The following is a 23,969-nucleotide window of genomic DNA, read 5'->3' as shown; positions in this document are numbered from 1 at the left end:
GAGGCCATCTGTTTGACAACTGAAGCTTGCCAAAATGATGTCATGCAACACGATAATAATCCCAAGCACAGCAGCAAATCAAAAACAGAATAACTAAAAAAGGAAATAGCTGAAATGCTATACCACATAAATTTACCATATAAATGCCTGCAAATCTCAATGAACTGGAGGAAGTTCCTCCACAGCAACATGAGAGACGAATTAAGTCATGCAGAAAACAAAACACTTTAAATTACGGCACCTAAAAGTTATAATGAATCACAGGGTGTGATTAGTTTTTCACACACAACTTTTTCTTCTGGGCTTACTTTTCTAAAAACAGTTTTTGCATTATTTTAAGACTTGATACGGACTAAAGAATTTAGGTTGTACTTTGTTGTAACATCACCATATAATTTTACATATGCAGTCCCTTTATAGTGTTACTTTTTTGTTAAATACTACTTCTTCTCTCACCATTCATACACCAACCTGTTCATGCCAGGAAGGTTACCCCAGAAGTAACGGGCACGGTGGGCAGCTGACACTTCCTTGGCATCGATCATCACTGGGTTACACTGAAAACAGAGACGAGGAAGAACAAGCACCAATCAGGAAGCAACAAAGGTAAAAAGCTTGTGATTGCATACAGAATAATAAAAGTGTAACCACACAACAACAACAATTTTATTATATAGCACAATGTTAATATAACAGAAAAGAGTCAAAATTAAACTCCAAAATTGTCAGTTTCCTCAGTGGACAGTCGTTTAAAAAAAAAGAGTATTCTAACAGCTAATGAGGGCTTCACCTAACAGATAACCAGAACCACCATCTAGGAGTAGATTGCAGCGCATTAAAGATAGCATATTAAACTGTTGAATGAAGATCAAGAGGTCAGAGCTCTGTTCTCATAATTTTTGCCTAAAGATAATGAATTATTGCCACAAGGGGGCATTCAAAGCCCAACAATACCCACTTCACCAACGGCACATCATACATCTACCGCCTACAGCAGGTAGAGATTATAAGTATCAGTAAAGAAATTAACCTCTAAAAAGCGAGATATGTCCCTCTTGTCACTGACGCCCATAGCAACCACATTTTCAAAGAGCCAGAAGAAAGGCCTGTCTTCCCCCTGCTTCGGCCGAGCCTCATGGAGCAGTCGGTAAAACTCAAAGAACAGGCGTCCGGTGCCCTCTGTGAGACAGAAAGAGGTATTAAACCAGGTGCTGAAGCAAAGCAAAAGACATAAACTCCTTATATTCTAGTGATTTATTTAGGCCAGTGACTTTATATATATATGAATGAATTTCCCAACTAATACATTAGCAAAGCAAAAGAGCAGTGGACTCATTTAAACTTACCATAAAGACCCTTCCTTGCAGGATTGACTATTGAGAGGTCATTGCATGGGCTTCCACCTATAACTAGATCAAAAGGACCCCACTCGTTTATCTGTATAGAGAAAAGAGTCAGAGTCAGGATTAGGGTTATGAACTGAACCAGCAATGTACTCCTAGTGAGAAGTAAATACTAATAAAACAAGCTATACAGATGCTAGAGTTTGAATGTTTTATAATGTCTTTATTGTCTTCTACTCTCCACTGTTGACTTTTAATATGACAAGGTAAAGTGTCAAAGAAAGGCATGGTCTCACTGTCGGTCATTTGTACATCTGGTAAACAACCATACTGTTAAGCCTTAAAAATATCCACATTTTCTGTTTAGAAGAGTCTGCATTTAATTTCTGATTTTCCACAATAGAAAATGATATCCAATGCTACTTAGTACAAGCGAGAAATGATATATTTGTAATCAGACATAGCCATTTGCAAGTTTGGTGTCTCTTTTTAGTAACTTATTCTCACTTACATGTTTGCGCGTGATGTTCCGCACGTCTCCAACGTACATGATGCGACCCTCATGCCGGACGATACCCACAGTGATGGAGTCTTCACACACTTCAGAAGCTATGTAGCGACCCACTTGGATGCCAAGTTCTTTGAGCACCAGCAGTCCTGGGCAGGGTGTAGTTAAAGATTTTTTAAAAAAAGAAAAGAAGGAGATAAAAATCTGTCCACTTAAATGATCTGATCTAAAGGACAGGAGCTATCCCTAATAAATAAATCCTATGATGACTAACACAAATATAGCTAATAGCTATATAGCTAGTATAGCTAGTTATATATGGCATGAAAATTCTCATGTGCAGTGACTGATACATGGCAACGTTCCGACCAATAAAGGAAGAAAGTAAATCCATCTAATTTTTGACAACACAAACTGGGGAAAATTGTCTAACCTGTGGCTATGCCATCAAATAGTGACAGGACACGAATGGGCTTCCTCTTCTCCGCCATGACTGGGGCGTAAAGCTTTGGTGGATCCTGAAATTATTGGCAGAGGGGGCAACAGTGAGACACAAAGGAGACAGACTCCTCAGTCAGATGGTGATTGAGATTTATGGCCTAAAGGTCAATTACTTACAAAATCTTGATCGTGATTATTTGCAAAGAAGTGCTGGAGACGGCTGGGCCAATCGCTACGACGCTCCAGCAGACCAAACACACCCTTCTGACCGCACATGTAGCAGTTCCATGGGTCTTCTTTGATGGCAGCGTGAGCGGCTCCTTGACCAACAAGAAGGTCCACGCACTCCACACAGAAGCACCTGCGCCAAGGATAAGGACATTTACTTCTAAAATGATAACTAACCCTACCTATTAAAAGCAGTCACAGTGTTAAGTACAGTAAGCATCCTGGTTTGGCTTTAGTTTGCCACATGTACGATCCTCAATATGTTTCTAACGTAATTCCTGTGTTATCAGAGCTTCCCTGTATGGTATATGTGGTGCTCGTGATTCTTTAATTTAAAATACGGAGTTTATAGCGGATAAAATGCAGATCGTAGTTCGACCGGAAGTACCATGTTCCTACTTCCCCTTCGCAATAAAAGCATTACGGCGGATTATAATGGAGAAGCCTTTATTTTCTACAGGGAGTGCAGAATTATTAGGCAAATGAGTATTTTGTCCACATCATCCTCTTCATGCATGTTGTCTTACTCCAAGCTGTATAGGCTTGAAAGCCTACTACCAATTAAGCATATTAGGTGATGTGCATCTCTGTAATGAGAAGGGGTGTGGTCTAATGACATCAACACCCTATATCAGGTGTGCATAATTATTAGGCAACGTCCTTTCCTTTGGCAAAATGGGTCAAAAGAAGGACTTGACAGGCACAGAAAAGTCAAAAATAGTGAGATATCTTGCAGAGGGATGCAGCAGTCTCAAAATTGCAAAGCTTCTGAAGCATGATCATCGAACAATCACGCGTTTCATTCAAAATAGTCAACAGGGTCGCAAGAAGCGTGTGGAAAAACCAAGGCGCAAAATAACTGCCCATGAACTGAGAAAAGTCAAGCGTGCAGCTGCCAAGATGCCACTTGCCACCAGTTTGGCCATATTTCAGAGCTGCAACATCACTGGAGTGCCCAAAAGCACAAGGTGTGCAATACTCAGAGACATGGCCAAGGTAAGAAAGGCTGAAAGACGACCACCACTGAACAAGACACACAAGCTGAAACGTCAAGACTGGGCCAAGAAATATCTCAAGACTGATTTTTCTAAGGTTTTATGGACTGATGAAATGAGAGTGAGTCTTGATGGGCCAGATGGATGGGCCCGTGGCTGGATTGGTAAAGGGCAGAGAGCTCCAGTCCGACTCAGACGCCAGCAAGGTGGAGGTGGAGTACTGGTTTGGGCTGGTATCATCAAAGATGAGCTTGTGGGGCCTTTTCGGGTTGAGGATGGAGTCAAGCTCAACTCCCAGTCCTACTGCCAGTTTCTGGAAGACACCTTCTTCAAGCAGTGGTACAGGAAGAAGTCTGCATCCTTCAAGAAAAACATGATTTTCATGCAGGACAATGCTCCATCACACGCGTCCAAGTACTCCACAGCGTGGCTGGCAAGAAAGGGTATAAAAGAAGAAAAACTAATGACATGGCCACCTTGTTCACCTGATCTGAACCCCATTGAGAACCTGTGGTCCATCATCAAATGTGAGATTTACAAGGAGGGACAACAGTACACCTCTCTGAACAGTGTCTGGGAGGCTGTGGTTGCTGCTGCACACAATGTTGATGGTGAACAGATCACAACACTGACAGAATCCATGGATGGCAGGCTTTTGAGTGTCCTTGCAAAGAAAGGTGGCTATATTGGTCGCTGATTTGTTTTTGTTTTGTTTTTGAATGTCAGAAATGTATATTTGTGAATGTGGAGATGTTATATTGGTTTCACTGGTAAAAATAAATAATTGAAATGGGTATATATTTGTTTTTTGTTAAGTTGCCTAATAATTATGCACAGTAATAGTCACCTGCACACACAGATATCCCCCTAAAATAGCTAAAACTAAAAACAAACTAAAAACTACTTTCAAAAACATTCAGCTTTGATATTAATGAGTTTTTTGGGTTCATTGAGAACATGGTTGTTGTTCAATAATAACATTATTCCTCAAAAATACAACTTGCCTAATAATTCTGCACTCCCTGTACAGCTACCGGAAGTAGTTCCTCTGTACTGACGTTAACTTAACCTTGCAGTAATGCTATTTAGTTGGCATAGTGTAAGCAGTAGAAGTGTACTACATTGCTCTGCTCATTTAAAGGATAGATTTATGTGGAGATACATCTTTTTGTGTTTAGCATTACTACCTTACAGTACTGTGCTCTTTTCTTTATGTAGGGTTATGTTAACTATATTGTATTATGCATATATCTGGATATGTCACTGATCTATTCACCTTATTTATCACTTAACCAAACCAAACCTTAAGCTTTTTTTTCCATGCTCTGGGAGAATTGGTGAAGTGGTGTTCTGGCTGACACACCAGGGTGACCGTAGTGCTAAGGAGTGAATCAGTCCCATAACCGTGTCTATCCCTGATACCTCCACTACACAGGTTATTTGCATTTTTAGGAAAAATCGTTTAAAAAAAACTCAACAAATAAGTCTGTTAAGTCTTTCGTTTGTGCCAGTAGAACTGTAAGGAGAAATGTTTGGTCTAGCAGTAATGGTTTAACTAGAAGAGGAACAGGAAGTTGTGACTGAAAGAGCCCCCCACACACAGAAGACAGAGTGGTACAATGCCTCTGTTGAAAATTTGATTGCCAGGGTAATTATTAGCCAACAGCAAAGCCAGATGCATCTGGCATAGTTTACTACCAGATTAGAAAGGAATACAGAGGATGGTCCATAAAAGATGAAATATCCAGTGAGCAGCAGTTTTCTGGGTAAAGATGCCTTGTTGATATCAGAGGTCAAAGAAGAACAGCCAGACTGCTTCACACTAATAGGAAACCAACCGTTACTCAAATAACCACTTGTTACAACCAAGGTATGCTGAAGAGCATCTTTCAACATGTGACACTTAAAACCTTGAAGGTTAATGGGCTGGAGTGGTAGAAGACCACATCGCGTGCCACTTCTGTCAGCTAAGAACAGGAAACTGACGCTCACCAAAATGGGAAACTAGATGACTGGAGAACTGTTGCCTGGTCTGATGAGTCTCAATTTCTTGTGCTACGTTCAGATGGTAAGGTCAGAATTTGGTCTTAACACTATAGTCAGTTTGATTACTCTTGCTGACCTCATCCACCCCCTTTATGATCATAGTGTACCCATCTTTTGATGTACCTTGATATAAAGCACAAATAATCTCAAAATTGCGTCTTCAGCATCTTCACTGTACTCACATGGCCTCCAAAGTCACCAGCTATCAGTGTGTGTTTTATGACAGACAAATGTTGCCCTGGAGTCACCTGCTGTAATAAGAACAACCACAAAGGTGGTTTGAATACTTCATCAAGTAGGCAAGATACAAATCCAAATATTTACAGGCTGAGATCAAAAAGAAAATCAACCAATTAGTACCAAGGACTCGTATGAGGGGGTTTGCTGACCGTAATGATCGTAGGAGAATATCTGTGTCCTTTGAATAAAATTATACAATATGACCATGACCGACATGTCTCTCCTCTCTAAATCAGTTTATCAGTCATAGGTCAAGAAAAGGTGCACAGTTTCATTATCACTCTTTGTTTTGTATTTAAAAGGTGTAGATAAAAAGGTTTTTAATGGGGTTTGTGGGTTTTGAGAAGCAGCAAGTTATTGTCAACAATGTCATCCAAATGTCAAACGCCACCATCCAAAAATAGCATTGTTTGTGATCAGTCCAGCATTGCCTCTGACAAAGCTCAATCTGTTCTCAATGGTATTTTTCTAGACTTCAATCTAACTGTGTGAGAACACCAGTCTGTTTCTTTATGTTTAACAATGCTCTATTCAACAGAAATACAGTGCAACCACACTTTATAAAATATTTGCTATCAGCAAGTTCTCCACTGGGCTGCCGCGATGTTGCCTTACATCACTGCTACGAGATTAGTGACCCATCACAAAGCCTTTATTGTGCATCCAATATGAGCAGTGAACGCACAATCCTGCTATCTGTGCTGGAAAAACAACTGTAAATTTAGAGGCAAGTACTGTCCTATTCAAAAATAAAAAATATTGCTGTTATTTGCTACACAGCTTCACAATGTTCTTTATTAAGCAAGTATTTTTTATGACAAAGAGATTTGAGGACAAGTCAATTGGCTGAATATCCTGTAATAAAGGTGTGAAGAAAGCATATGAGAATTTTGCAAAGATTGCAAGTTTTTTTAAAGACCCTTTCATACTCTACTAACAGTAGATTTAGGTTATGGAAGGTCAGTTATTTTTAGTTTCTTGTTCTTAGCTCACAGGAGTGCCACTTGGTGTGGTCTTCTGCTGCTGTAGGCTTCTAATGCTTCAAGGTTTGACGTGTTGCAAATTTAGAGATGCTCTTCTACATACCTCGGTTGTAATGAGCAGTTATTTCAGTTACTGTTGCCTTTCTGTCAACTTTGCACCAAGAAAATCCCTCATAGCTATGGTTTTAAAAATCCAACTGTTGTCTAACCACTTAGCATATCAAAACTATAAAAAAGGCTGTGCTCAGGTCAGGTAATGTGTAGCTGTATATGTAGACTAATTCTAGTTCTACCAGACTCCATGCACATCCATCTAATTGCAACACAGGCTCTCATGGTAGAAACCTTACCGACAACAATTGTTGTTCCCACACATGAGCACCTCTCGTCCCCCGCAGCAGATAGTGCAGTATGACTGGTAGCCGTCGTCGTCGTATTGATAAGCACATTCTAGGAAGCAGTTCTGCAAAAAATATCCAAAATATACTCTAAGGCACGGGGTCACATCAGTTGCTGCTTAAAATATGTGTTGTTTATAGGAGCTTTGAAATTTGCTGTGACTTTTAATAACACCCTAGTTGAGTCCAAGTCTAAGCCTTTATCGCAGCTTACCTTGCAACTCTGACACATTCCTCCAGCAAAAAGAGGGTGCTCAAGGCTAACATTCAGACTTCCACAGGAGATACAGATGTCTGCAGTAAGAGAAACACCGTGTTAGTATTTAACAGGCAGAGCTCTGAGAGGAGTGAGCACCCAGAACTCACACCTCTGTGAAACAATTTGAATATCTATGAGATACAGTTGTGGTCAGAAGTTTCCATACGCTCATCATGGGACACGAAGGGTAATTTGTACTTTCAATGATTTCCTGTTATTTTTCCAGAGTGGGATGATTGTACAGCATACATCTTTGCACAAGTTTGAATTTATTTTGGATTTTCCCTTATCTAAACAGGGTCAGAAGTATACATATACTTACTTAAATCTTTGAATAACTGGTGCTGAAGGTTCTGCAATGTCTTTTAACTTGACAAGGCCTGTTAGCTTCTCATTAGTGATCATGACTGGTAGTTTCTCTTTGCCAGCATTAAAGAGGATAGGCAACAACACCAAGAAGCATGTTTAGAGTAGTAAAGGTGAGTGTTTCAACCTAGAAACACTTCGCTGTCCAGCTGTCAGGTAATTGTCAAGCATGGTGGTAGTAGGGCTGCTCGATTATGGCAAAAATGATAATCACGATTATTTTCACTGAAATTGAGATCTCGATTATTTGACGATATTTATTTAACAATAACAATGTATTGAATAATGACTTTAAAGATTGTCAAAAAATAATATAAAATAGTGTGCAAATACTGATAACAGTGCAAATGTTTGCAATATAAAAAATAAATGAAAAATGTAAACATCTATGTTTAGTGAACTTTGCAGTGTTGCTCTGTGGTGCAGCTACACACTGTAGCAAAGTTTACACACTATGTCTACTTGATCCACGTCTGACTCCGCGAACCCATAATGTTTCCACACCACTGAAGTTTTTTTTACCTCTCTTTTCAACCAACGGCAGTCACTCTCCTCTCCAAATAACTTCTGCTTAGCTTTCCGAGCTTCCCTCGGGTCCTCTTAATTGTTGTGACGCGTGTTCGAAATGCAGAGAGGTGCGCTCGATTTGCCACACGGAGCAGCGCGAGAGTAAAGCACGAGGGAGGGGCTAATAATTGGCTCAGTCATTTTTAATGATTGTTGAAAGCCCAGATCTTAATCGAGATTAAAATTCGATTAATTGAGCAGCCCTAGGTGGTAGCGTCACCCAATCCTTTAACTTCACCTCAAATCAACAGCTGGTTGAAACTTTGATATAATTGGATGTCCCAGCAGGGCAACGATCCCAAATACACATCAAAACAGATTTTAAAATGAATAAAGCAGGCTAAAATTAAGCTTCTGGAATGGCCTTTCCAAGGCTTCAACCTGAACCTTATTGAAAATGTGTGTACTATGTACCAGAAAACCAACAAATTGAAATTAATTCTGTTAATACCACCTAGAAGACCAGTCAGATATACAGCCATAATTATTCCAGAAGCTTGCTGATGGCTCAGAAGGGTTGAGCTGCAACTTGCTAAGAGAGACTGAATGAAATGTTAGTGGGGTGTATGTATATGTTTGAGCCCCAAATTATTATTCATGACCATAAGTGTGTGTAAACATTGAACACAACTGTAGGTCTAGATCTAGTTAGTTTAGCTATCAGGTTATGAGAAAACAAACAAATCTGCTAATAATGTAGATGAAATTACAGAAAACCCATTTCCTCCTTCTTACTCATTGTTATTTTGTGAACACAGATGCATGCATTTCATCGGCTTTGCCCGTCAACAACAGGTACAAATAAGAGGTGTGTCGGTGCCTCCTGAGAGGCCCTTAGGTGTTGCTGCAAGCAAGAGCACACAGAGAACGTTTCACTTACCCTCTAAGCTGCGGCACTTTTGTCTCACTTCATAAACAAGTCGCTCTGACACAGAGAAATGAAGGGTAAAGAAATCTGTGTTAGTTCCTTCATTTTTTTTAGAAGTAAATTCAGAAAAATATAGGAAAAAATAAATAAAAATAATATTTAAGATGGTATCACGCAAATAAAACTTCTTCGCCAAACATGTCAGAAACCACTTAAAGTATCAGTCATCATGATAATCCCTGACAGCACAAATGCTTTCATGATATATAAAGAAATAATGTAACTAACAGATCATTTGATGGGTCAGTCAAAATACACATTTGGTTATGTTATTGTTGGAGTTTCCTCTGCTTTCCTTGTATTACTATAGGATCTTTATTTTACATTATAAAGCACCTTAAGGCAACTGTTGTTGTGATTTGACACTACATAAATAAAACTGAATTGAATTACACTTCTTTTCTTCTTTTGTCATTTGGAAGAGACGGAGGATGAGTAATACTTGTAATAAAGACAGGGCACTGTCTTTCTAGATAGCATCTACTTATTGTCTTTAGAGCAACCTGAATCTTTTTGCCTTCTCACGTCACTTGCTAATGGATCTCTTGTCCATACTTACCTCCCAGACCACTATAGTGATGTAAAACACCGCCGCAACCTCCCCAAGGAGCTGGACACAGAGTTCATGACTCCAATATAACCCAATAAATGAGGCACCTTACCTCGTGTTCTCTCATCAATGATGTCCTTGACCTTAGGTTTCTCTGCTGTGCTTTTGCGAGGCTTTTTGGCTGGAGGAGGTGTATAGGCTGCTGCTTCTGGCTCTACCCATATTTCAGGATAAACTTCTTTGTATGGGTTACGCTCCTCTGGGGTGCACAACAGAAGCAAAAAATTAATATTGCAGCAAATGTTACGGATGTTTTTAATTACCAAGTGTATAGAATACATCTGCTATGCCATTATATATAGCAATTTTTAACTCTTCCAGATGGGTCATAAATAGGGTTAAAATAGTGATGTCATCTTACCTTCTGGTGGCTCCAAGCCTTTGGGTCCAGTGGGCTGAAATCCTGTCATAGCCCACTCAATCATCTGCTTGTTTAACATTTCCACGGATTTTGAGGTCTCTGTCTCATCACTGTCAGGGCAGGCCATGAAGGCTTTTCCTCCCCGGCTGCTAGCCACCTACAAACACATTCAAAACGTTTTTCACCAAAAATGTATTCTTATTCTATGATATTTACAGTAAAGATCCTTTAGTCCCATTCAGTTTAATACTATGCCTAAAATGGGTGGATAATTTGAGAGGGCTCTGCCTGCGGGGCGTCTTGGATAATTTTGCTCTTGAATTTCTCATTGAGAGCACTTATTTTGAAATTACTTCTTCTTTTTTTTTTGCATTTGGATTTCCAAATTATGGTAATTGCAGGAATGTTTCTGCAATTTTCATAAAGCTTCTTAAACACCCTCTTCCTGAGATGCTCAAAAAAGACCGGGGAACATGGAGTAAAGTTACTTCTTATTCTATATCTGCAAAAAGACACAAAGACACAAACAAGACGTGCCATGTTAATATTCGTGGCCTTTCTAAAGAACCATTGCAGCTGCTTCAACCCCGCTTCAAGTCTTTATGTTATGCCAAGCTAAGTGTCAGTAGGCTTTGGTTTAATACCACAGCAGATATTGAAATCTTTACATGAAAGATTGAAAACGTGTTATAAAAATGTAAATTGTTACTTTACACATGTAAAAAATATGAATGTCAGATACATTCGCTGTGTAAGTTTAAAGGTTTAACTACAATGAAAGCTGTGCCCTAAAATCTTCTCCCATGCTCACCTGTAAGACTTCGTAGATGGCTTTCCTGTACATGGGCTGCTTGTTGTAAGTTGGTTGGTGAAAGGCATTGTTAAAGGAACTTAAAGGCAATAGTTTCTCTACACAAACCTGTGAAAATACACATAAAAATAAACGATTATTTACACCGCATGTTTAAAGGAATCATGTTGACGTAAAAAAAAACTTTCCGGACATTGAGTTTTCTGTTTATATTCTAAAGGATCATCTGGCTGAGTAAATAAAACCAATAAGCTCATTAAAAAGTCTGTGGCTGTCACTATAAACAGACGGCTGTTTTGCTTGAAGAAGAAAAAAAAATGACCTAACAGCAATATTAATGTTGGCTCTAAAGACTCACCACTGAGAATTTTCCATCTCCAAACCACATGACCCATCTGGTTCCCTCAGCAGCTCTGCTACGTCCCGTCATCCACCAGGATACGATGCGGCCTGGCCACCAAGAGAATCCTCGGAGCTTCCCCCAAACCAGCTCGCCAATGCCAAAACCACGACCGTCCTGCAGCCAAAATAAAAGACAAATCATCCCCTCTGCTATGACTTGTGGGCAGAGTTGTGAAACCTTTTTTCAACAGCCTGTCTAGGGATATTTTTTACTTTTTGGATGGTTAGATCGCTTAGATAAAAAAGTTTATATGAAAATGGTGACCGTAGCAACATCACAAATCACCTTTTTTTCTGAGAAAGCTAAACTCACTTTCCCATAAAATATCTTAACAATGCCAGGGATTTTTATGTGGGAGAAAACTATGAAAAAAGTACAGCTTATGAAAATAGGTTGAATAATTGGCAAATTAAGTAATTGATTTACACATATCTACTCCAAATAACCGTTAAATTAGTGCATATTTAAAAACCTGTCATTTATTTGAATGCTTCGTTTGCCCTTTAAAGTTTGCAGATGTCACAATCAGAATTCTTAACAATCCCAGAGGAAATTATGTAAATATCTGAAATGAATACATTCCCAGAACGTGACCGGCATGATAAAGATGAACCCTCACCGTCAACTGGATCCTTTATCCAGTACAGACTAGCTTACAACCAGACACGAGTCAGTGGGAAACCCAAAATGATCTTACCTCATACTCAGACTCAGTGTCTGGAGTCTTGGGGGATGTCTTGTCTTCTCCTTCGATGGCGACAGGCTCTGGGGTCGTGGCCACAGTGGGGGAAGCTGGGTCAGTAGGCTGTTGCTGCTGTTGCTGCTGCTGAGGTGGCTGCTGATGTTGCAGTTGTTGCTGTTGCTGTGGCAGCACCAGCGGTGATTGCTGTTGATACTGAGGCTGTGACTGAGACTTAGTGTGTGGCTGCGGCTGCAGCTGCTGCTGCGGCTGCTGCTGCTGCTTTGAAGGCTGTGGGTGTTTGATTATTGAGACCTCTTCATTCCGGGTCTCTGTTTCATTATCCTCGTGATCCTTCATCGCGTTCATTGCTGACATCTGTTTGGCCTTTTTCTCTGCCTGAAACAAAGCCAAGTGATAATAGAGATGAGGACGTGATGCGTGCAGTCACTGAGTTTAAGTAAGTTTAAGCTAGATATCAAGATATCAGGAATTTACACTATTAGAGGATTTAAAAAAATATAATTTACAAAAAATATGTATTAATGTGACCAAATCAGACTTATGTATATTAATACAAATAGCTGAAGAATAACTGTGAAAAAAGAAGAAAAAGAAGCCACTTGTGATGAAGCTAACCAGTAAGAGCACAAAGCTGCACTTTCTGGATTGGCCATTTGAGGCTGGCTCCAATAGCAACTCAATAACCATACCCTCCCATGTTAAAACATGGTTTTGGTATTTATAGAAAAATTACTGCCCTCACACCAGCTGTGCAGGATCTGATTTGTTAACACCTCCGTTTTAAATACTATTAAGCCTTAAAATTAGGGAGGTGGCCAGTGCGAATCACAGGTGGACGGAGCTGTAACAGCTAGCTATGTTCCAGACCTCATCTGCATCTCTCATTTTGTGTCTTTTCATGCAACTGTGTAGGGGTGGGCGGTATAAACGGTATACGGTAGAAACGATATAAATTTGGCCAGCGGTAGAGATTTTTACTATACCGCTCTACCACGATAGCGCATGTTGTTGGTGTCATCATCAAGCTGCGCCTGTTTTGGTCGAAAGCATTGCAGCGGCTGCAAACAACATCATCTGCAAATTATGCCGGGCGACAGTAATAGCAAAGAGACGAAGCACTTCTGGAATATGAGGAAAGTCAAAAACTGCGCTTCCTCCACTTCCCTACCATTGATTCATTAATGCCGAATTCTCTCGCAGCCGCTCTATTCCCATGTTCTTGCTGTATATTAATGACTAACCTCGTATTGTGGATGGATTATCTCAGTTGTTCTCCTGACTGAAGTTTGGTCCGTTTATAGCATCCTGCTATGCAATTGCATTTGTCCCTAACCAGCAGAAGCCCTCACGTTAACTTTTATCGAGTGGAAAAAAAAGTTAGCGTTCATCCTTCAGCTTCACTGTGCTAATATTATGCTAACGTAGCTGTTTTGCTAGCAATCACGTAGGACATTATTATATACCAGCTAGTCCAACTTCAGTAACCCTACAAACGTCACTGCTTAGTTTTCTGTCTTCATTTATGTTGGAAGTGATAGCAGAGCTGTACGTTTGAATTTCTTCATTAAATTTCTTCTCTCAGTCAGAACATGGCATATCATGTTTAGGTGGAAACTAGCGAGCTAACTTCCTGCTAACTTCTAACTCCGTTGAATTTAATAAATTCTGTTTTCATGGATGCCTGGATGTTAAACTTAATTGTTACACCTGGTAAAGCAGCAATGCTGATCATTTTATTAAAGATGAAATAATTTAGACAGTTTTTAACTCTCAGTGATGCCGCAGCGTTTGTTTGACGTTGGGACCTGAAGAGATGACGTTTTGGACCCAGATTACTCCGCCAGGATCCTGACTACGGTAGCCGTAATGCTTTGAGAATCCATCAGGTGTGCGGCTTCATAGCTTACCAAAGTCGTACTAAAACATTTTTGACAGATTTTTGAGCGTCGTGTACCACATAAAATCTGTTTGAGGTCAGTAAGCACAACCAGAATTCATACATAAGGCACACTGTCGATTTTTGAGAAAATTAAAGGATTTTAAGTGTGCTTTATACTGTGTAAAATACGTTATACAGAAGAAAAGAATATATCGCAATATATATCGTTACCGCACATGCTTCAAATTATACCATGATATGGATTTTAGGCCATATTGCCCAGCCCTACAACTGTGTGACAAATACTGACTTGCTGTGCAAATAATTGTACCTTTTCAAAAATTCTGTGCACCAGTTTTGGTGAGTGATACTTTGTTTGTATGTTACTTGGCGCTAATTAGCAGCCGTCTTTTTCAGCATGTTAGCACTAGCTAATAACTTAACTAATACCCCACCAACTTGTCAAGATATGTAATGAAGCACAGGAAACCCAGGTACTTGCAAAAAAAAATAAATCAGCCAAGCAATGATGAAACATCAAGATTTCAAATATTTGCTGTCTTAACTTCATTTACTACAATATTTCTCAAAACGCTGTGAAAAATCTAGCTTATTTGAACCAAATCCTCATATAACATACCTCTTGGCTATCAGAGCAGAAACCCCCACGCTTTGCAGCTAAACATGGGTGTGCGACCCTTTAGCCTGATAACACTGTGTGGTTTGTGTTTGATGGACAACCTACTGAAGTGTTAAACTGAAGCTTAATCATTTACCAACGTCCTTTAAGTGAGTCTTTATCAATTTGCAACATTCTTAAACCACAAAAATAGGCACAGTTTGACATTTTCAAGTTAAAAAAGTAATTGAAAATAAACAAAGGTAGATAAATGATGTGTCACCTGTGCCGCACTTCTAGGCTGAGCTACTGTAATTCGTTATAATCAGGTTACTTTAAAAACTCCTTGAAGAGCCTTCAGTTGATCCTGAACGCTGCAAGGGATGGATCAGGTGACACTGAACCCTTCTTTAGTAATGCTGCAACAGGCTTAGGCTGCTAGGGGGGGCTTCCTGTTGCTCATTCAGTCTGTTTTCACTACCTCTGTTAATACATCACTAAATCACATTTAATCTTTATTAATTATTAAATATCTCTCCCATCGTGAATCTTTTGTCCTGTCTTCCTGCCGTCATGCCCAACCGGTCACAGCAGATGGCTGCCCCTTCCTGATCCTGCTTGTGGTAAAGGTTTCCTCATGTTAGAAGAGTGTATTTCCTTCCTACTGTCACAAAGTGCTCGCTTATAGGGGGTGGTGTGATGTTTCTTTTTGTTTTTTGTTGTTTTTTTGGGGGGGTGTCTTACTAACCTCAAGGAAATATAGACGCAATATATCAAAGAAGTAAAAAAAAAAAAAAGTGTAAAACTGCCAACAAGTTCTATGGACACAGTTTTTTACTCACAAGGGTAACAATTTGTTATGCAGCCCAGTCTTCCATAAATCTGGTCATGCATGAAATGTTTCCCTCAGATATAGATATATCTGTACAGAGGCTGACGGTATTTAGCTATAGAACATAAGAGGTACGCCTCATTTCTGCTGTGTTAATGCAGAATGGTAGCCTTTGCAAACGTGTCTTTATCTCTGCGTTTGAGACCTATTCATCAGCAGCACTGAATACAATAACTCTATAGCGTACAGACCTGCAGTGTATCGTTCACTTGGTTTGTGGTACCTGACACTGAACCGCTAGGTCGATCAGAGAGGACAAGACACAGCCGGGACTTAAGCCTCTCACAGCAAATCCCCAACAGCTGCACTCATTCTGATGTCTCTCTCTCTCTCTCTCTCTCAAACACACCCAGTAGAACTGTACTGCAAACACGTGCTAACTTTCTTCTTCCTTTCTTTCCTTTCCTTTGTCACACACAGAATATATGCAGTACCATATGTAAACACGTGTTGGTCATACTATAGGCTCCACGTGAGAGCAGTGCTGCACAGCTGTGCTTACTTTTGCTCAAGTGTTTCTCAGGTTCTCATATCTCACTCAGAGGCTCTGTGGGAAGAGGAGAAAAAAAAGAGTCAAACAGCAGAGAGGCTGAGAGAGAGTATAGCACAACGCTCCGTCCTCTCCCCCAGTGTGACTAGTAAACAATAGCGCCTTTAAGGGGAGGTAGTGCCGAGCATGGGGAGGGGTGTCGGCGCAGAAGAGTAGAAACATGTGCTCTTCAATCAAGAGGCTCTGCTGTGGTTTATAAATATCTGTACTGTAGTGCGGGATGGATGGTTCAAAGCCCTCGGCCATATGTGTTAGGCCTCTTGGCTCCAGTACAAGAACACTGAAGTTAGTGTTCGAGAGCCCTGCGTGAATGTGCGGTTCCAGTTGGTAAAATACAAAAACTACCAAATGCCAGTTAAGCTGACATAGTTTGTGGTGGAATAATCTGTGTTGTTATGGGCAAGTGAGGAGGGCAGTCACTGGTGTAGCTGTGACGAAATGAGCTGACTTAAGACTAACTGGAAGGGGGGTTTAATGAATTAAACTGGCACAGTGAGTTTCTTCATATTTGTTGACTGGTAATTGCAGGTATACAGAGTTATCTGTAAAAGCCAATGAAGAACCTTTTTCCTGCATTCGTTTTTGTGTTTTTAGGACTCGGCTGTCTCCATGACTCCTTCTCCTCGGAGCCAATGAGAAAGTGACGCTGAAAATGCCAGTGGGGGGAGGAGAGAAAGTACAGTGGCTATAAGAACCAGATATTTGTCTTGCCCCCTTTTGGGGGCCTCACAGTGTGTGTGCAGCTCCACCAGCAAGACAGGCCCTCAGAGTCTAAAGGGGAAAATACGAAAGGAGGTAGCAGAGACACAATGCGGTCTTTATCACTTACACACGCCTGCCCGTCACTGACAGCTTAGAAATACCAGATACCAGAAATACCATATATCCGCTGTCACGCCGTGCTGAACAACAATACCAAAAATGATAGCAGACATACTGTAGTTGTAAAAACACTGCAAAATAAATGTGCTGAAAACAACTACACAATCCCCCTCCCCCCGCCCTCCAAAAAACGATGTTAAATGTTAAAAAGTATCATGCAAGACTAAGCTTCCAGTGATCGTGGACTTTGTTATGAGCAGAGAGAAAACAGAAGCTCTGCAGGCCCCTGGCAGACTGTGGAGACATGTTGGGCGCACAATAAGGGATAATCGGACTTAGAGGCTGTGCTGCATGATACCCTGAGGGCTCAAGGGGTGACAGAGTGCACTGCAACGGAGGAAGAAAAAAAAGAGAAGTGATATTGGTCTCTGGGGTGTGCAGATGATACTTTACTATCAAATCTGGCAGCACTTGTTAACAAAAAGGTCACTTTTACTGCATAGCTGCAGTCAGCAACTGTCTATTATATGGTTATTAACTTTACAAGTTATAGACGTCTCAGTATTTACGGGTCAAAGACTTAAAAGTGCAGTTGCTGAGATGAAACAACACTGTGCATGTTAAAAATAATATGATCCAGCTACAAAGAGAAAATCAAATCTGATAACAGAGAGAAGCGTGTTAAAACTTCAAGAAAAAATGCCATTTAGTCAAAACAATCAGGTATCCTAAACATTAGATGAAATACACTGTCACAAAAATTACACTGAGCCTTTGAAACAACACAAAAGAGTGTGACCTTTGAATGCAGTAGTCTGTCATGCGCAACAGGCAGGGGAGGCACAGCGGGGACTCATTTGTGTGACTGTGTGATGGATAATGCAGTGAGATGTCTTTTCAGTGCAAAGACCTAAGCTTATCTGCTGAGCAGAACTGCAGCAAAATAATAAAAACTAAAGCCACAACAGGTGTAGTTAACTCCAAATGGAGAATAATCTGATCCTAAGCTTTGAAAAAGCTTTTAGCGTGGAAATACTTTGCAAAAATGCACAAATGTCAGGTTCAGTGGCTACTGCTTTCATTAGGCTGATTTTAGCACTGATCCCTACAACATGAGTGTCCTCGGAAGAGGGGGTGCGGGGGGTCACATCGCCCAGAAAATACATTTTAAAAAAGGCCATCTGTTTCTCATTGTATTACATCCTTTTAAGAGATAACTAGGAATTTTACAGAGCTACCCATGAATACATAAATCAAGTTCTCCATTAATCCACAACTGGAGTTGTTAACAAAAAAAGCCACTTAAAATATTTCTAAGGGATTGAGTTTTTACAGTAATCTATGTTAGGAGTCAAACAGAACAAAGTGCACAAAGATAGGAAGAAAAGGGCTTTGAGGCCTACACAGCAACTTCACTTCACCCTTTTTCTAGGTGCATGTTATGTAAGGTGAAGGATACGGCACTGAGGAAATAAAAAACAAACATTTTTTTTAAAAGTTAAATATACTTCACCTCTAAAAACAATGCTATTCTAACATTTCTAGCTGCTGCTCTGAAGCAGGAAATAGTTTGAGCAAGTATTCAACCCACGGGAAAAAGTTTTTTTCATGCCAATCAACTTTTTCCCAAACACGGCTAAAGCTCCCTGCTCCCTCTTCCTTTTTAAAGAGACGTTTCCCTTTAAGCCGTGCAGAGCAGATGGTCCACAACAATTCTCGTGGAAATACCTGAAGTCAGCATATTCCCCTCACTGTAAGCAGGCTAATCAGACATGCACACTATCCCCCTGTGTTATCAAACAAACAATGCAGTGCACATACCCATACACGCCAGCGTGCAACCCTCATAATCCAGTGTGGGGCTGAAGTTTTTTTTCCACCCCCACTCTTGGCGTAGGAGAGATCGCTTAAAAAAAGAAAGCATGAACATTTCTTTGTCTGGGAATTCAGGGTCAGGTGATTGCCGACAGGAACGCTGGTTGGCTAGAGAGGACTTGCAAAATTTTGGCAAGGAGCCAAGAGGCTCTCTTGCAAGCAGGGTTGGAAATTTGCTGCAAACCTCATCTTCACCCTCATATCCATAGCACAGAGTTCATTTCCATAGCTGGGGGAGGGGTCCTTGGAAGAATGGAGCAGGGAAAAGGAGAGGGAGAGATCGAGAAGTCCACTGTAACACAGGGCAAATGAAACAAACAGGGATCCTGGAGAAAGTGCAAGACAGCCTTTCAACACCATATGGCCCCTGTTGCAGCAGAATGCAACAGCAAAGATCTTTGTAGCAAGAGCAGAACCAAAATTACGGGATATGAATCATATCAAGAAAGGGCTTTTATGTCAAAACAAATCACCCTTTTATGCAAATGAGTTCAAAGCTTGCAAAAAGCCAGATAAGAAAAGGATGGGGAAGGGGGGGAGCAGGTACATTCAAAATTTGCATCTTGCAAATCCCCGTAAATCCCTGTCTTGTACAGCTACTTCTTCAAGAGTATCCACCTCTGTTTGGAAAACGTGAACTACCCACTTTGTATTTTATGACATTTCACTCGTAGGACTAATTTGGCAATATTTTCTCTCTGGAGACACTTTTACGGTCCCGAGGATGGGAGAGGGAGAAGCGAGCAACAGAAGAAATGGAAGACTCCCCATTATGTAACAGATGAAGGTAGGTGCCATCACATTACTATGAGGATTAAGTAAGCAATGTGGACAATTTTACAATGATGAAGGATGATCTATCATCATTCACAGATGATAAATGTTCTAAAAAGAAAAATCAAGGCTAAAATATTTGCCAGAAGATAAAAGAGCAAGCTGTGTGATTGTTCTGAGTGTAGTTAATGGATATAAAATTGTTGAAATTGTTTGAAATCTGTTAACAGGTAGCACAGAGGTCTTCATAAAACCTGCGTAAAAATCCCCTCCTTTATTTGGAAGTGGCCACTGGTTCTGGCAAAAATAAGAAAAAAAGGAAGGCCAACTGTACCACAATGCAACATCATCCAACAGTAAAATTAGACAAGTGGAAATTCCTGGTTTGCAAATGCTGTTTGATTCAGCAAGAGTACTATCAGGGACCATAAAAACAGATCATATTTCTCCTATTTCAGCTTCTCTTTATTGGCTTCCTTCTTAATCCAGGAATGACTTTGAAATCCTTATTCTGACAAAGTCCTGAATCATCAGCCTCCAACATATTTTTTGTATTAGAGCAGTTCACTCTCAGAGTGTAGAGTAAAAGTAGAATGGGAGGCAGACCCTTCAGCTTTCAGGCACTTCACCTGTGGAACCTCCCAGTTTGCATTTGGTAAACAAGCATGCTCTCTAGCTATCATATTTGATAAAGCTTAGAGTTAGCGCTGTACTCTGTGACCCTGGACCTTCCCTTAATCACCTAGAGACTGAATGGCGACTGCCTGATCAGAAAAAATATATATGTAATTAGTCAAAAAGATGATGACATGCAAAAAACTTTCTTACAACTGCTTTGGTTGCTAGTATTTCGCTGCAGTCGCCCATACAGAAGAGGTCAGCTTGTCTAAAAGCACTCCAACTACATGCTAAACCATAGGGAGTCTGTGAAGAGTGGAATGCAAACAATAAAAAGGAAACCATTCATTTTCACAGTAAAAGTTGCATCTTTTGAAGTGTGTTGGTTTCAGCAAAAAGGGACAACTTTTACTTGAATAGCAAAAGTTCTACTTTTGCACTTTGCAAAAGTAGAACTTTTTCAACTTTTGAAACCACATGTTTGCAAATCCATGCAACCACAGCCACAGAAATCTGCTGCTGAACAAACCAATTAGGTTTTTGATGCAGCACCTTCTTTGCATCCAATCTCACCCAGTAGCAGCCAGCAACCTCGAGGAACCACTCAGCAACCTGTCAGGGCATACACATTTTTCTCTACCGACTGGAGATTGGCAGGGGGTTGCCAACCTGTCTGAAGACCTGTGCAACTGAGGCCTTAGTTATGCTGCTACCAACTGAAGCTGCTGGGGGACTTCCCATGATGCACTGAGTGCTTCTTTTCGACTCATGATGCATTTACATGCCACTATAAAAGCTACTTTTGGCAGCCCCATTATTCAATAGGGATTGCTACAGCTGGTTGCTCAGTATGTTTGATTTGGCAATACTGTCAGGGGGGCTTTACTTTAAAATACAAAGCACCTTGAGGCGATTGTTGTTATGATTTAGTGCTACATATAGCTATATATACAAATTAAGTTTACTCTGCAACTGTTGGGCTGAAAGATGAAATGATTGCTACTGTGATTACGTTTCAAAGCAGTAAAGTCGGCTGGTGTTTGTCCAGCAGAGGAACTCTGACTTTGTCTATAATACGTTCTGCAGCACATACAGCAAAGTACACAGCACAGCTGAGCAGATGGTGGGCAGAGTCGAGCAGTGTCTTCACATCAAGTTGTTAACAACCTTACAAATACATTGCTAGAATTTTTTTTAAGTGCATCTATAATACACTATTTTTTTCTATTTGACTGAATACACAGGAAGAAAATGGGTTAATATACTGATAGTTACTTTTTTTACTCCTGAATCCTTTCCCATTAAATTATGAACCCGTGCCATATACAAGCATCTGCAAAAGCTTTGAAAATACTACTCTTACAAGATCATCCTCACACTGGACTTCTTTAATTTTTAAACACCATTTTTTAAATCTAAACTTAGTCTGATCTAGCCAATTAAAGTACATTCGATATTAACAAAGACAAAGGGAGAATCTGTCCTTAGGAGACTGCATTGGCTGGCTCAGCTTCAACACACCAAAAGCAGTCAGAATGATGCAAATCGAAATGTAACACATTTTCATCCAGGAGGCATGAATCATATCAACACACCAAACGGATGCTATTTACACAGCTGTGTGTGATTTCTTCTCTGCAAATGCAAGACACAAGAACTAAGCCAGGAGACACAGGAGCCTACTGAGCCAGAAAGGCCTGGAAATCCACTGAAATAAATGGTACCTTCATGAGATATCAAATGACCCATCAAATACACTTGGCAGAGCATGAATGCACTACGAGCTCTGTCTTTTACACTGGCGGCTTTAGTCAACGCCTGTCACTCATCCTGCCGTCTGTGGTGGCTGGGACAGAGCTGGGGTACTCACCTCCATCTTCCACTTGGCCAGCAACTCCTCTCTGGTCCTCTTGCTAATGTAATAAGGGTCACCAGCCTGGAAGGTTATTCTGGGCATGGGCCTCTGACGAAGGCTGATCTCCCAACCAACTCCCCCTCGCAGCCTGCCTCGACCTCCCTGTTTAAGGCGTTAAAAAAAAAAGTTAGCTATTTGTTTTTGATTCTTCTTCTGAGAGTTTCTGTCATAAGGAAGCATCCAGATTTGTAGTAAAATGACTGATCTGTCGCTACAACCTGCAAATTAACAATTTAGGTAACAACTGGGTAATAATAAACTTAAAATGATGGGGTTAACTACATTGCTAAAAATATGATGTCTCGCATGCTGGTGATTGGTCAGGCAGGAAGAAATGATGTCACCATGTCTAACAGACTCAAGGCCAACAATACCGACTTATACAACAAGCTCCCAAGTGTATTTGATATTTCAAATTTATACACCATCAGGTACCATTTCTTTCATAAGTCCAAAGGCAAGAAAACTAATAGCCTCCAGTTGTGTAATGGTGCTGATACAGTGTAGGCTTCTTTGCTCCGTTTATGGGAAGGCATGTGGCAAAAGTTTAATGAGTAAGTTTAAAGGAATAGCTTCTCATTTTTGCCATGTTCAGTTCAGAACCCAACCGGTCTGACTTCTGGTTTGACACGAGCAAGGTAATTCACCCACTTCAATAAATAAAGCTACACTTCTGCAACGTGGGACAGGCACCTTAGCTACATTAACCAAAGAATAAAGACACAACAGGACAGAAATCTTACCTCAGTCTTTACCGCATCACTCCCATCCTCCTCCTTGTGCTCCACATCTAGAGAGAAGACAGTGACACAATGGATGGCCTGAATCATTCATAAGAGAGAGGGAGCTGGCATCGGCTTTCGCTGTATCAATGTTGAGCTTCAGTGAGCTCTCGTCCATCACTGAGCCATATTATACATATATTAATCTGACCCCCATAAATGACGTGTTTGATCAAATTAAAGTCAAGTTAATAAACTTCTGAAAGATACCATAGCCACTCCGAACATTCGGGCCTGCCCAAATGATGATGAAGATGGAGGGTGGCCAGGATTACTTGCAAATGTTGTGTTTCTGACCTGATATCCCCCCCTCATGAGAAACACAGCTGGCTGCCATTAACATGGCCCCTCCCTAACTACTGAGAGTGAGTTTTGAAGGCAACAGTACACTGCTTCACGTCTGTGACTCTGGGGCTGTATATGATCTCCCTGCCAATCTCCAAAGCCTGAAAAGGATCGACACATGATTCTCATTTCCCTGCAGTTGTCTTGTGTAGATGGAGATGTATGTAGTGAGGAGACACAATAGCCAGTACTTGTCAACATTATTTTGGAAGGAAAAAAACAGCCTCCTATTTTGTGTATTAAAGCTGAGGAGTGAATAATTTACTTTGTTCCTTAGCTGAGTACAATTTTGTCAAAGCTAAATTTGGGCATTCAAAGATCACAGACTTCACAGTTAACAGGAGGGTTTCACCTCACAGTTCATTCAGTAGGAGTTTTTATTTTTATTTTATTTTTATTTTTTTCTTAGTTTGAAAAGATTTATTTTCACATTTGGAACTGTTTTAATAAACCCCACTGAATCAATTTAATGGAAAAATAAAAAAGAATAAAAAGAAAACCTGACAGCTGAGGCCAGCTGGCTACAGTCCAAATGACATCTTAAATTATCCAAAAAATAACTGCAGTGTCATATCTTTGTCCACACATATAAACACACACACCTACACACAGACACACATGCACACTTACACAGTTACCTGCACACACCTGTTTATTAGACTTCTGTTTGATACGCCTTTCCAAGCCTATCTTCAGTTGTCCATTTTA

The 23,969-nt window shown here is 40.4% G+C and overlaps 1 protein-coding gene across 7 annotated transcripts in view; it reads right to left on the bottom strand.

The window, feature by feature from the left end:
• Nucleotides 1–23,969, bottom strand: part of dnmt3ab (DNA (cytosine-5-)-methyltransferase 3 alpha b) — a 52,687-nt gene that overhangs the window by 8,544 nt on the left and 20,174 nt on the right. For 3 of the 7 annotated variants that reach the window (XM_084913888.1, XM_084913889.1, XM_084913895.1), the window contains 16 exons: nt 22,878–22,924; nt 22,090–22,236; nt 12,185–12,565; nt 11,443–11,601; nt 11,085–11,192; nt 10,274–10,430; nt 9,965–10,111; nt 9,255–9,299; nt 7,397–7,476; nt 7,135–7,247; nt 2,470–2,653; nt 2,285–2,369; nt 1,855–2,000; nt 1,347–1,437; nt 1,031–1,179; nt 457–557 (listed from right to left, as the gene is read on the bottom strand). In XM_084913888.1, the coding sequence (XP_084770014.1) occupies nt 457–557; nt 1,031–1,179; nt 1,347–1,437; nt 1,855–2,000; nt 2,285–2,369; nt 2,470–2,653; nt 7,135–7,247; nt 7,397–7,476; nt 9,255–9,299; nt 9,965–10,111; nt 10,274–10,430; nt 11,085–11,192; nt 11,443–11,601; nt 12,185–12,565; nt 22,090–22,236; nt 22,878–22,924 (2,140 nt within the window). The remainder of the gene's footprint in view (nt 1–456; nt 558–1,030; nt 1,180–1,346; nt 1,438–1,854; nt 2,001–2,284; nt 2,370–2,469; nt 2,654–7,134; nt 7,248–7,396; nt 7,477–9,254; nt 9,300–9,964; nt 10,112–10,273; nt 10,431–11,084; nt 11,193–11,442; nt 11,602–12,184; nt 12,566–22,089; nt 22,237–22,877; nt 22,925–23,969) is intronic. The other 4 variants (XM_084913891.1, XM_084913890.1, XM_084913892.1 and 1 more) reach the window with 3 other exon arrangements.

Source organism: Perissodus microlepis, chromosome 19, assembly GCF_051167445.1.
Source record: "Perissodus microlepis isolate ML-2025 ecotype Zambia chromosome 19, ASM5116744v1, whole genome shotgun sequence".
Classification (NCBI taxonomy): domain Eukaryota; kingdom Metazoa; phylum Chordata; class Actinopteri; order Cichliformes; family Cichlidae; genus Perissodus; species Perissodus microlepis.
Note: the sequence above shows the minus strand (reverse complement) of the source record. Positions and strands in the feature narration are given on the sequence as shown.